Source organism: Podarcis muralis, chromosome 6, assembly GCF_964188315.1.
Source record: "Podarcis muralis chromosome 6, rPodMur119.hap1.1, whole genome shotgun sequence".
Classification (NCBI taxonomy): Eukaryota; Metazoa; Chordata; class Lepidosauria; order Squamata; family Lacertidae; genus Podarcis; species Podarcis muralis.
The window spans coordinates 70,791,185-70,805,558 of record NC_135660.1 but is presented as its reverse complement, the minus strand read 5'-3'; the positions used below and the strand labels follow the sequence as shown (position 1 = coordinate 70,805,558).

The 14,374-nt window shown below is 46.2% G+C and overlaps 1 protein-coding gene across 7 annotated transcripts in view; it reads right to left on the bottom strand.

The window, feature by feature from the left end:
• LOC114597205 (broad substrate specificity ATP-binding cassette transporter ABCG2-like) overlaps positions 1–13,846 on the bottom strand; it is a 29,521-nt gene extending 15,675 nt beyond the window's left edge. For 2 of the 7 annotated variants that reach the window (XM_028729464.2, XM_028729467.2), the window contains exons 1-3: positions 13,581–13,844; positions 9,604–9,694; positions 1,355–1,569 (exon numbers count right to left, since the gene is read on the bottom strand). In XM_028729464.2, the coding sequence (XP_028585297.2) occupies positions 1,355–1,503 (149 nt within the window). In that variant the 5' untranslated portion in view covers positions 1,504–1,569; positions 9,604–9,694; positions 13,581–13,844. Of the gene's footprint in view, positions 1–1,354; positions 1,570–1,792; positions 1,959–1,985; positions 2,011–9,603; positions 9,695–13,580 lie in introns of those variants that run through there. The other 5 variants (XM_028729468.2, XM_028729466.2, XM_077930531.1 and 2 more) reach the window with 5 other exon arrangements.
• Positions 13,847–14,374: the final 528 nt, after the last annotated feature.

Genomic DNA, 14,374 nt, shown 5'->3' with positions numbered 1-14,374 from the left:
GTTTTCTCCTGCTCTGGAGACTAGGACCTGAAGCAATGGATTCAAGATACAAGAAAGGAGATTCCGACTAAACACCAGGAAGAACTTTCTGACAGTAAGAGCTGTTTGACGGTGGAACAGTCTTCCTTGGAAGGTGGTAGACCAGGCATCCCCAACCTTCGGCCCTCCAGATGTTTTGGACTACAATTCCCATCATCCCTGACCGCTGGTCCTGTTAGCTGGTCCAGGTTGGGGATGCTTGTGGTAGACTCTCCGTCCTTGGGGGATTTTCAGCAGAGGTTGGATGGCCATCTGTCATGGGTGCTTTAATTGAGCTTCCTGCATTGCAGCGGGTTGGACTAGATGACCCTCGGGGTCCCTTCTAACTCTACAATTCTATGAATATTCAGCATTTATATAGGGCTTTGGAGTGCTAAAAGCATTCCGCGTAACTTTATTCATTTATGTCTTCCTTGTAAGAAGTTATAAACAACTCAAGATATAAAATACCAGAGGGGTGTGCATTTTAAAACTTGAAAAGAATACACAAAACAAAATAAGGATAAACAGTAAAGCATCTTCAGTAGTATCGACAACATGACTGCGTCACACTACAGGAAAAGCTTGTGTGTATAACGAAGTTTTAACTCAGTATCTAAGCAACATGACCATCCAGAACAGGACACCCAACAAATATGTGTTATGCTTAGAGCAATGATGGGGAACCTCTGGGCCTTCAAATCTTTCTGGATTCCAACTCCCATCAGCCCTGGACAGCATGGCCAATGGTCAAGGAGGATGAGACCTCTAGTTCAGCAATGTCTGGAGGGTCACAGGCTTTCTCCCCCTGCCCTGGTATAAGCATAGCTCCACTTGTTGGACGTCCAAAATACATGAAGCAGTGCTAAAAGTTCTGCTCCGGGTGGTTATGGAGTGAGCGTTGGAGCAGGGTCAAAAGCACCTCTCCTGTGGACTGCAGGGACCTTGCAGTGGCTCTTCAAATAGGCTGGCCTCATTCTAATTAGAGTTACAATTCCCAAGGCCTTAAACCTGGTCTTATAGCATGCTGGCAGCCAATGCAATTTTTTTCCAGCCACAGGGCTCTATGCCAGTGATAGGCTGCTCAAGTCAGGGGACACCAGCTGCAGCTTCCAGACCAACCTCACGGGTAGCCCCCTCCCCCTTATCTCAGTCCATCTTAAAACAACTCTGCAAGGTAGGCCAGTGCTATCCCCATATTGCAGATGTGGCACTGAGGCTGGGAAAGTCGTTCCCGTTGCTTTCCGAGGGAACTGAATGCAACCAATTTAGTCCAGATCTAACCCCAGTGTCCAAGTACAAATGTAATTGCCGTTTGAAATGGCAGCTGGCTTACCTGACATCCCTGAGAACTTCCTTTTCTTCTTTTCCTTTGAAAGGTAAAGTCCAGCATGTGGTGACCAAGTAACTAATGTTCTGGAAAGCCAACGTTGGGCCATGGACATTCAGCTGAGTAACAGCATCCTGAATATTTGCAAGCTCCATTCCAGGCAGCCCCTTCGCGTCAGAATGGTGGGAGAAGACACAAAGGCTTCCCTTTTAGTCAGTCACCTGAAGGGAACAGGACAGGCAATGCTTTACTCTTTTCACTGTCTCGCTTTGCCTCAGCTCACGCACCTTTGCTATCTCAAAAGCAATCTTACTTTTATCTATTACACAGGCTCGAAAGTCATAATTCAGACAAAGTCCTTCTCAGTCAGGCCTTGTGCAAGCAGAGTTTTATGAATAATGATCCAGTGCTATTTTTCCTAGAAAAGAAGGCGCTGGAACTCACCATGAACGTCTTCCTTGTTCTCTCGCAATGGCGCTGGCACCCACCTGAGAGGTGCCAGAACTGAGTTCCGGCTGGGGGAAAAGCTCTGGGTAAAATAGATCTCCGTTGCCCCTTGAGGAAACGTACATTCACAAAGAAACAATAATAGAACATGCCATAGCTGATCAATGAGCCACACAACTCAGCAGTCTACCTCTTGATTAGGGTATGAAGGCAGTAGATCCACTTCCTGTTCTGAGTCCTTTGCATCTGCGACCTAGATTTGCACTATACTTGAGCACTAGAGGTGTACTTTCGAATTTCATGGCTATTAGACATCTGCAGGTCGCTTTTCCTGAAGTGTGGCTATCATTATGCAAATAGTGAAATGACATCAGGAAGTGAGTCATGCAGAAACGTTTACTCTTTGACATGTTGCTATTTTTATAAAAAAAAACCCAGCAACAATGGGAATCTACATGGAATGTTGTGTCTTTCCGCTGCAGAGATTGCAGAAGATGTGGTCCTGGAGCAAAAATCACCTGTGGGGTTACTCCCAACTCACTTTTCCCTTTCATGTGAAACATTCAACATGAGTATGGCTCTAATGACAGCCAGCAAGATGAGCCCAAGATCTCTGTGTACATTAGGAGTGTAGGAGAAATTCATTTCAGCCCCTGTCCAAATGAAAACCTATGTAATTCACACCTCCTCAAACACCATATGAATGCAAACACAGCTATCCCCTAGAGCTCACACTTCCTCAAATTTTACAATGCACTTCTCCAATCAAATAACACATATATTAGGGGGCAGCGGACCTAAAAGTACACGTGTTAGTGAACATATAAAAATGCATTGTTATGAAAAATTACTTTGCAGAAATGTGTGCATTAGGGAAAAAATGCACTCAAGTGTTGGTGGATTTTCATGAAGGGTCTTTAAAAAAGTTATTATGCAGGTTCCCAACTCCTGCATTAAAGATTTTTGAGTGGCAATCTGCAATGAGATGCTCTGTTCCAGAACTTTAGTTCCTTATTTTTCTTTTCCAATACTTTTTAAAGTTACAACTTGATAAAAGACTCGAAGCACCTAACAACTAATAAAAAACAAAATGTCTCATTAAAATAACGGTATATTAAAATGACAGCAATAAGTAGAAGTTCGAATCAGAAATCCTGTAAGAATCACAAAACAGTGCCTTTAAAATCACAGCAGATTCAGGAAATAGGAAGCAACTAAAACTTTGGGTTTCAGTGGGGAATAAAAAATAAAAAAATAAACTTGGGATTTGAACTTCCTGTTCAAATTTGGGTGATTCATTTCCTGAGCCAAAGTGCCTTGCAGGACAATCTTAGGCATTTTACTCAGTTCTCAACATGTTCAATGCAGCTTACTGCCCAGGAAGTTGTGTGTTTTTTTTAAAGCCCTAAATCACTGGAAGAAAATGAAGGTATGCCATTATTATACTTGGACAGCAGGTGGCAGTGTTAGCTCACAATTACCATTCTACAGGAAACTTCTCAAATCAGCAGCCAGCTTTGGAGAAAAGCATCTTACATAGTCGGAGCAGGAGGGGGATACATTTAAAAATAGTTTTCTGAATTTCAAACCCTAAGGTACCAAAGCTTGGAAGCTGGTATTCTACCATCCAAATAAGATACTTGTGGTTTTGGAGGCCGTGTGCTTCCCTCCAGCCTAGGAGAAGGGAGGGTTGGCACAAAGGTGGCATTAAGGTGTTGAGGAGAGAAAACAAGGTACCTGGTTGGAAGGAAGGGAACTCTGTGTCCCTCTGCAGAGGGAGGGACCTTCTCCCATCATTGTTCCCAGCTGGAGGCAAGCTCAAACATACACACATTTGTTCATGTTTGTTCCTTCCTTCTCTGTTCTCTTCTTCCCCTCTAGCTTTTGCTTTCCCCACTCCTCCGGGACAGTAAGTAGAGATTCGTTTTTTTATTTACACTTACGAAACTCTAAAGCAGGGATGGAGCACTTACTAGCATGGCCAATGGAAGCTGGAGTTTCCAGCAACACCTGGAGAACCACAGTTTACCCATCGCTGCACCACATGAACACCATGGCTTGCTTTGCCCTAAGTTGACTTAGCAGTGAACTGGGGTGAAACTCACATGCAGTCATAACAATGGGGGACGGGACGTTGGTGTCTTTTGCAGCAAACCTGTCCAGTCTGCAAGTAGTGTGTGTCTGTTTAAACACCTGTGTGTACAAGTCTGAGAAACCTGGCCAGGCCAGGCGTCAGAGATGTGGGCGCCCAAGTGTATAAATTCAACAGGTGAAAAGGAGCAGCAGAACTTGCCATTTCTTACTACCAGGGCAGGGGAGAAAAGACAGCAGCAACCCAGCACAAATCTACAGGTACCACTTTCTAGCAAAGCAATTCTCCTTCTCTTGAGGGGCTGAGTAACGGAAGGTGTAAGTGGGAGCTGCGGCAAAATGCTGCAGTGACTAAGTGCTCCCACATTCTCAAATTCCTAGCCAGCCAGTTACGTCCAGGAGACTCCATTCTGTTCCACTTCAGTTGAAAAAGAAAAGTCAACAGTGGCCCCCATTTTCATTGGGACTGTGGCACATGGGGAGTGGGGGGGGGTTACATTAAGGGGTTCTGATCAGACCCAGAATAATGCCTTATTCCACCAGGGATGGGGGTTAGGGAGGAATCCTCCCACTTGCTTTCCCCTGCAGGATTACTTTTTTCTTTCTTCTCTACATCCCACTTCTCCAAGGTGGCATGCATGTACCTTCCACCCTTCCACTTTACCTTTACCATAACCCTGTGGTTAGGCTGAGAGACTAACTGGCCCAAGATCTCCCAGTGAGTGTCATGGCCAAGTGGGGATTTGAACCCTGGTTTTCCAGGGCTCCAATCTAACATTCTTGCCACTACACTCTGCTGGCTACCAGTTTCTGACTTGGACAGAGGTGTGCCTGGAGTAAGCGTCTCTTCCGCAAGCTGACTTGACTGTGAGGGCAGAGAGTCTTGGGTGCCTTTTCAAGCCTCTGTTGCTACTTTTCCCTTTGACTATTTTTTCTCATTAAGCCTTCTAGTGCTGCTTTTTTTTTGGGGGGGGGGGAGGGAAGACACCTTTCTTTGAGCCCACATTAATTAGTTTCAGCTGTCACCCGGATCCTGGTTCTTCAATTACTTTGTGCAGCTGCTTTCCCCAGAGGTTTAACCGCTTCCTAGCTAGCACAACTCCTAGTTCGCAGAGTGACCACAAATGTCCACTTCTTTCAAAGGCAGACTTTATTCAGTGCTCTGAATGTGTAGAAGCTGCCTAGTGAATGGCTCAGTGCTTGCAAATGTTACCTGAAAGACCACCTGCCCCTGCACTACTCTAAGATCACGTGGATCAGCCTCTGAGAACCTGCTGTCTCCTATCAACCAGCGCTGCCAGTCGTCAGGGATGATGAAAGTTGTGGTTCTAAACATCTGGAGGTTGCCAGGGTGGTGAATAATGACTGACATCTTGGAACATACTATTCATGGTATCGCACCCTACAGAATACCGTACAAGGGTGATCCTGCAATGGGCACCTTCTCTTATTGCCCCTATGTGATGGAATGCCCTACCCTCTTGCCATAGGTGAAGCAGCAATCATCAGTTGCTTTGGGACATCTTGTAAAGACTTGTCTTTTTGCCCAGGTGTTCCCTGACCCATAGAATTGGACTCTTGATTTTATTTGTATGGATTTCCTGAATTCCTGCTTTCATGCTACTGCTTTATTGCTTTTACCTTTTGTTTCAATAACAGTGAAGACTGTTTTCATGTTTTACATCTGTTTTGAGATCTAAAATAAAAATTAAATGGTTTACAAATGCGATAAATAAATGTACATGTGTATATTGAGCCTACGTAGAAGCTCCTTGCAAATCAGAAAGGAGCCATTTCTCGGTGGCAGAGAGCATGATTTGCTTGCAAAAGGTTCCCTACTCAATCCCAGGCTTCTCCAGTCCTCAGGGATGGCTCAAACAGCAGGTCGGGTGAAAAACACTCTGCTCAAGACCCTGGGAAACTGCTGCCATCTACTGCACTGCCAAATAAACTGCTTACAAAACATGCCTTTAAAGTGCATGCATCTCTCCCCCCCACCACCCTGCCCGAATCACAGGAACTGTAGTTTCTTATGAGTGCTGGGAATCATAAGGGGTAACTACGATTTCCAGGGTTCTTGTTGCAGGGGTTAGGTGCTTTAAACATACGATAGCATGTATGCAGCCATAGTCTGATGTCTTCCGATTTTCAACGCATGTTCTAATCATGATTTAAGAAAAATGCAGAATCTCTTATGGGTGTGTATGTGTTCCAAAACGGTTCAGTTTCCCTTCAACTTCCCCTTTTTCAGCATATCTTAATTTTCAGTCTCTGGACTTCAGGCAACCTAGAAAAGTTGACTTGTATTGCCTTCCAAACATCAAATATAGCCCAAAAAGTCCATCATCATCACCACCAGAATAGTCCAGTACTATTTAGGGATTCTAATGAAGCTAGAAAGCAATGGATCACAAATAGTATAGTATCTGGCACCTTGGAGTCCCAGTTTCCAGGTGCCCCAGTGTCGAATGCCCCCTTAGAATTATTAAATTTTCCCAAGACAAGTTGTCTAGGTATTGGCCGGCATTTCACCTCAGGGAACTTCTAGTGGGGCACGTCCTCATCTCATCATTCACCAACATCAGCACCAATTAGCCCTCACCCCATCTTTCGGCACATTACACAGAAGCAAACCCAGCTTTGCCATCGAGGGCTTACTTATCAAGGAGCTGTGGCCAATCTTCCGCCCTGACAAGTATATCCACATGATTGCAGATGTTTGCAAACATGATGTTGTCACAATACGCTTTTTAGGCGTGTGAAACCCCCTGAAACGTAATGTCTGAAGGGGCCCTTACCATTCAAGTCATCTGAAAACTGCAATGTCCCTGCTCTTCCTCTTTCCTGTCCCTTCTCTCTCCCCCCCCCCCCATCTGAAGCAACAGAAGAGAACAGCAGGCCAGGACCAAGTCACGATTGTTGTTGGGTGTTGGCGAGAATAAATGGAAAGAAAGAGGGAGAGTTGTGAAGAGGTCATTTTAGAAGCTCTTTCATTGCCACTCCCTCCCACTGAGAAGGAAGTTAGAAAAGCAGAGTCCTCAAAGCAACATTGAAAGCAAGGCAGGATAATGTGTGCCTGGCTGAGGCAAGGAATCCCTGAGTGCGAACTGCAGTGTCTTAATTACCAGTCAACAATTACTCCTTTCAGGGTGGAACATATGGTAGATGGTTTGCTTAAGAAAGAAAACAAAAATACTTTAGAAACTTAAATGATGTTGGGAAAATAGTCGAAATTGCTTTAAGGGGATTGCGAAGGGGGAGGCGGCATGCTGAGGATGCAAGTCCCGCACGAGTCAGCTGGGCTGGGGTTTGTTTTGAAGGCGTTGCTCCCACAGCACGCGACCGGGATTCGCTTGCTTGCTTCCTAAGCAGGTCACTCCTGGGGGAATGTCCTGTCCTCACAGCCAGACCTTTTGAAGCAATCACAGGAGCAGCTCCCAGGTGGACCCGTGAACAGAACCCTCCATTTCTCCTGTGTTTTTCCTTATGGAGTAAACTGTTGCGTCTACTCCAAATAGCTATACTGGCATAAGGTGAACAAATGAGGAGCCAGGCCAAGCCATGGAACAGGTTGGAATTTCAGACAGTGGAACCCCACCCACTTGTTTAAGCCAGCACTCATGCTCAAACTGTTTGGTTCTGCTAATATTAAAATAAGTTTGGTGCACTTCATCTTTGGCAGAGTTCATATGAAGGAGGGGCAAAGGAGTGGCAGACCTCCTCACAGAGAGTATTCAGGAATTCCAGTGTAACAACTTTTACAGGTGTTTCTGCCTGTTGCAGGAGGCAAAGCGCATCGTGACATCACAACAACTAATAAATCTGTTGTCGTTAAGGTGACGCAAGACTTAATGTTGTTTTTGAGAGGAGCGTGCAACTCCATTTCTGCCTCATTCTGTCTGCAAACACATGAGAAGGAGCAGAGGTGAAATGATGCAATGCCTTTGGATTGTTCCTCATGGGAATGCAGCGTAGGCCAGAAAAATAACTGGTTAGTTTTGGGCCTTCCACAGCGGCCTCAGCTGCAGAAGTCAATGGGTGAAGGTTTTCACGACATGGAGAAAAAGGCTATCATCTTCTGCGCACAGGACTGGCTCTACTGTTAGGCAATAGGAGGCATCTGCCTCAGGCAGCAGATGCTAATGGGTGGTGAGAAGGAACAGTAACTGCAACACCTTAGCCATTTCTTCTTCCTCCAGCACCAATAGTCACTCAAAAACTACGGGGGGAAACTACATGAAGGAACAAAAAAAGAACATAGCAGTAGCCCAACAAATTTATTTGCAAGTCTGTCGCCTGGAACAGCTGATTTTAAGAAAAGGAAATGCCACAACTGAGCTAAAGTCTGTTTGGAAGTTTTTGTCCCTCCTGTCCCAAATATATTGAGGCTAGAATTCTATGCACGTTTACTGGGTAGTAAGCCCCGCTGAGGTGGTGCTGTGGTCTAAACCACTGAGCCTCTTGGGCTTGTCAGTCAGAAGGTCAGCAGTTCAAATCCCCACAATGGGGTGAGCTCCCGTTGCTCGGTCCCTGCTCCTGCCAACCTAGCAGTTCAAAAGCATGCCAAAAAGTGCAAGCTGATAAATATGTACCGCTATGGCGGGAAGGTAAATGGCATTTCCGTGCACTGCTCTGGTTTTGGTGTTCCGTTGCACCAGAAGCGGCTTAGTCATGCTGGCCACATGACCCGGAAAAACTGTCTGCGGACAAACGCCGGCTCCCTCAGCCTGTAAAGCAAGATGAGCGCTGCAGCCCCAGAGTCCAGTCTGGACTTAACTGTCAGGGGTCCCTTTACTTTTACGCCCCGCTGAACACAGAGGGGCTTGCTTCCTAATAAGCTCACACAGGATTGGTCTGAACGAGTGTGACTGGTTTCCTGAAGGTGGGGGAAGAGAGGGAGAAAAATAAGATTGTTCCTCTGAGCCAGTGGTTCTCAAAGGGTGTGGTGCACCACACTGGGGTGGCAGGAGAAGATGGCAAGTGTGGCAGGAAGATTCAAGGACAATTAAAGAAACATTTAAACATTTCAGTGTAGTATAAGATAGTTTTTATATATAAAAGCAGAAACAGTATCCATGCCTCTCTTCAAGAGCATGAACTACTCTTCTACAGCTCTCCACAACATGCTGTGGTGAACAGGGATCCTCAACCGTGTCCAAGAGGAAAAAATCAGGAAAGAGAAAGGCTTCTTTGTGTTAATGAGGAGATGAGAGTTCGTTTGTATCAAATAAGACCTAATGTAAATGAGATTACCCGGCAAAAGCCAAGCCTAAAATCCTCACCAATTATACGCATAAAAGAGCAGATCCAATTCAACACTACTCCATTAAAAGAGAAGCAGAAAATTAAGGTCCAAAAGGCTTGAGCGAATAAAAATGCTTTTGCCAGGCAGGCCTCCCTGGGGAGAGCATTCCACAAGTGGGGAGTCACCACCGAGGAGTCTGCTCTTGTGCTGAAACCCTCCACGGCTGCCTCGGAAGGGGGCACACGGGGCTGACTCTCAGGCCAGGCAAGCTCTGTAGACCTAGCTTGGCCACCTGTCATAGAGGCTTTAGTTGAGATTCCTGCATTGCAGGGGGTTGGACTAGATGACCCCCGGGGTCCCTTCCAACTCTACAATTCTACGAGATTCTACTGAAGTGTTTTTTCAAAGCCTGCCTCTCTTTAATGGAGGACACACAAGCCACCACCTGAAGTAGCCCGATGCATGCTCTTACCTGAAGAGTTAGCCCCATGTACAGCCTCTTTCAAAACTGTGCTTCTCCCAGGACCTCAGCAGAACGGTCTGTCAGCACCAAGCAGTTCCACCTACCAAATATAAATGCACACACATTAATGCCTAAGTCATGCTCTAGTCTATGTCTGTAATATTTTCAGAAGCAAAATATTTCACCACTTAAATAAGGGCTGCATGCACCCCATGCATTTAAAGCACATGACTTCCACCAAGAATCCCAGGAACGGTAGTTTGTTAAGGGTGCTGGGAACTGCAGTTCTGTGAGGACGGCAAACTATAGTTCCCAGGATTCTTTGGGGGGAAGTCATGGGCTTTACATGTGCTTTGAATGTATGGGGTGTACGCAGATCATGTACTTCCACTAGTCTCCGCCTCAACCTGCTGTGGGGCAAAATGACTTTGGAGGGCTAATGGAATGCAGGAAACCAATGGAGCCGGAGGCAGAGTGGCTCATTCAGAGCCTCGGCGCATAAAAAGGTACTTGTTTTACGGATGTGCATCTGACATCCCAATACTTGTGCCTGCTTGAGGCTTCACACACATCTGCTGATATCAAAGGTGGCTTCCAAACAACCATCATCATCATCTCTGTCAGCTGCTTGCTCCAAATTATCTCACTACTCTGCACAGGCTGGGAACTGGGTCAAGAGAGGCATCTGCTGGCATGCAAAATCCGCCCGCATGCACCCTGGGAGAGGTTGACCTTTTGGTTCCAGTAGCAGCCCCTCATGCACTGCTGTGGCACACATGTGTGAATGACCCCCATATTCCTACATTGCACCCACAAACAACTGCTGTGACACTGCAGGTCGATTGCTGCTGCTGCTGTGAATTGCAACCCAAAGCAACTGCAGGGTCCTAGGTTGGGGGAGGCTGGTATAACAGGAGAACCATGCCACGCACACTTCTGATATGCCCCCATGCCTCAGCCTATAACTTAGCACAGGGTAGGGAGACTCTGGCCTTTCCAGTTGTTGGACTTCCCTCACCCCCAGGCAGCATGGTCAATGGGCAAAGGATGCTGGGCATTGTGGTCCAGTGATATCTCAATCCTACTGCAATCAATTGAAAGAGTATCACCAAAAGGGTTAGGATTGGAGTTTCCAAACTATGGTGCACAGACCACCATTTATTCAGGTGGTCTGTGAAGAACAGTGGCCACAGAGCATTAGATGTTCATATTGATTTTAACTGTTTTTATTGCTTCTTTTATTCCTTATATTGCATCTTTATTGTTGTTGTATTTTGTATCGTATTCTGTAGAATCCAAATGGTAATATGATAAAATACAAATTGAAACAAAAGAAGCAATAAAAATAAATTAGAAACCAGACAGCATCTAGTACAGAGCAATACAGTTGCAACAGCAGGCAGAAAATTTGTTATGCAATTTTCAAGAAGTCGCTGTGTGGGTGAAAGGTCTGGGAACCACTGGGTTAGGATATCTGTGTAACTGCCAAGACAATTTCATATTTACATGTTACATCTTTTAGTGTAGGGTGTTTTTTAATGGCTTAAATCTTAAAGGTTACAATAAACTATATCATTTGCTGGGTTTGACAACAGGCAATAACTATGGCGTTCTTCATAGCTCAGTCGATAGAGTCACACGTTGGGCAAAAGATTCCTGTCTTGCAGGGGGTTAGACTAGATGACCCTGCAGATCCCTTCCAACCATACAATCCTATGATTCTACACAGCTCATCTATGCTGGTGCAAGATGAGCTTCAGTATCTCCAAATCTGGGAGAGTTGTGTACAGCTATTAAACAAATGAAAAACAACAAAGCCAGCGGACCTGATGGGATACCTGCCGAGGTCTTCAAAGTTGGTGGAATTGAACTTACACAACAACTTCACAAGCTCATTGAAACTTCACAAGCTCATCGAAAAAAATCTCGGAGAGAGTGGAGATCCCAGCAGACTTTAGGGATGCCAAAATTATCACTCTTTTAAAAAAGGTGATAGAATGGATTGCAGAAACTTTCAAGGCATCTCTATTAGCTGCGGCTGGCAAAATTCTTGCAAGGATCTTAGCAAACCATCTCCTAACAATATCTGAGGCTACCCTTCCTGAATCCCAAAATGGCTTTTGACCTTCTAGGGGGACAGTGGACATGATTTTTGCCGCTCGACAGCTTTAAGAAAAACGCAGAGAGCAAAACCAACCCTTGTATTGACCTGACCAAGGCCTTTGACATTAAATCATAATGCCCTGTAGACTGTCCTTCTGAAAATCGGCTGCCCAGATAAATTTGTGAACATCTTTCGGCTCCTCCATAACATGACAGCAACAATTGCAAATAACAATGGCTCTCAAAATGAACCATTCACAGTGGCATCAGGTGTTAAACAAGGTTTTGTTATCACCCCGAATCTATTATTTTCATCACCATGATCCTACACTTTGTTAAAGGGAAACTCCCCACTGGAGTAGAAATAATTATCAAACAGATGGAAAGCTCTTTAACTTGAGTAGGCTGAAAGCAAAGAGCAAGGTTACCATAACTTCCGTCAGAGCTTCAGTATGCCTATGAGGATGTAGTGTGTGCACACTCAGAGGATGACCAAACCATCCTAAATATCTTCACAGAAACTTACAGAAAGCTTGGCCTATTGTTCAACATCCAAAAAACACAAGTGTTGCACTAACAAGCACAAAACAACCCCTCTGCAGCACCACAAATCTAACTCATTGGTGTAACGTTGGAAAATGTCAATCACTTCTCCTATCTTTCCACAAGGGCCGACACCAGCATCGCCTGAGTTCTGCGAGTGAGCTTTCTCCCAATTGAAGTTCAGAGTGTTTGAGGACTGGGACATTCTCAGGGAAACCAAACTACTTGTTTACAAAGCTACTGTACTACCAACCTTACTGTATGCTTGTGAAACATGGACCACTTATAAACACCATCTCCAGCTCCTCAAAAGATTCCATCAATGATGTCTCCAAAAAATTTACGTATCACTTGGGAAGATAGGTGAACTAGGGCCTGTGTACTGGAAGAAGCAAAGATCTCCAGTGTCGAAGCAATGATTCTTCAACATCAACTTCGTTGGACAGGTCACGTTGTTCGGATGCCTGATTATTGTCTATCAAAGCAACTACTCTATTCCAAACTTAAAAATGGAAAGTAATGCTGCTGGTCAACAAAAGAGGTTTAAAGACTCTCCCCAGGCAAATCTTAAAAAATGTAGTATAAACACAGACAATTGGGGAACACTGGCCTGTGAGCGCTCCAATTGGAGAACAGCCTTTACCAAAGGTGTCATGGACTTTGAAGACGCTCGAACTCAGGACGAAAGGGATAAACATGCTAAGAGGAAAGAACATTTGGCAAACCCTCACCGTGATCAACTCCCACCCAGAAACCTATGTCCCCACTGTTGAAGGACATGTGGATCCAGAACTGGCCTCCACAGTCACTTATGGACTCACTGTTAAGACTTCATGAAAGACAATCTTACTCGGCTACGAGTGATCGCCAAAGAAGAAGAACTCGATGACCTTGCTGGCCCCTTCCAACCATACAATCCTATGATTTTATGAAGATGCTCTTATGCAGGTGAGTTAAGGAAGGGGAAGAGAATTGGGGAAAGAGAAAAGGACAGTGGGGAGATCACATTTTAGGAAGTAGGGAACCTGTGGTTCTGCAGTTCCAACTGGACTGCAACTCCCCTCCAACCTAACCAATGCTCAGGGGTGCTGGGCGTTGCAGTCCAGCAACACCTGCGCGCCCAGATTGCACCTAATGTTAACAGTGAGGATGAAACACGGGGGCAGATTCCCATGTAGCATGAGACAACGCAGAAAGGAAGACTTGCGGTGGAACGCGTTTCCTCTCCCAAGCAAGCTCCCCGGGACTGCAGCCTGAAAGCAGCTCAGGCCTGGGGTGCGCGCACGTCGGGCGGGGAGAGGGGAAGGCAGCTCGCCGCGGAGGGTTTCGACGTGACTCACCGCGCTCGGGGTCCATGGCCAGGCGGGTCCGGGGCGCGGCCGAGCTCCTCTCGGGCCTGAGAGAAGCCTCTCCCGGCTGGGCTGCGGGGCTGCGGCTCCTCTCGCTTCCCGGGTTCCTGTCACGACGGGCCCACCTGCTCCGCCCCAAGCCCCTGGCTTCGCGGGAAAGAAGCCTTTCCTCCCCTCGGCTGTAATACGAGCTCTTGCAACCCGCCCTCTCCGACCGCCCGACTTGGTTTCCCCTCACGTGTCCGCCTTCGGGTGGTTGACACCGGACGCCGATCTATAATAGAGGGGAGAAGCGTCTGGGTTGCGTAGAGGCCTCGTGAAAGGCTCGGAATAGCAGCTGCGGAAGAGGACGCATGTGAAAAAAATGCCGAAAAAGATCCCGCCAGCACTTGGGGTTATCTCTGCCTCTTGACTGCACTGGGCCAAAGTTATAGGCAACAAAAAAACTTGCAAAAGGGAGCAAAGACTTGGCAAGTGCGGGACAGGATGCTGGACTAGACGAGCCTTTGGTCTCTTGTGTTTTGTGCTAAGCAAACTTTAATGTTTTACTTATAATATTTAAAGCATGTTTTCCCAGCCTTAAAAAGGCCCCGGTGAGCACTAACAATATGGGAGGTTGCCTGCTCTGGATGGGGTTGCAGTCCTCCTGAAGGAGCAGGTACGCAACTTTTGGGGTACTTTTGGATCCTTTTTGCTGTCGCTTGAGGCTCAGGTGGACTCAGTGGCGCCCCTCTCTGGGCAGGGATAGCCTAACTCCTGCCATCTATGCTCTGGTAACCTCTGGG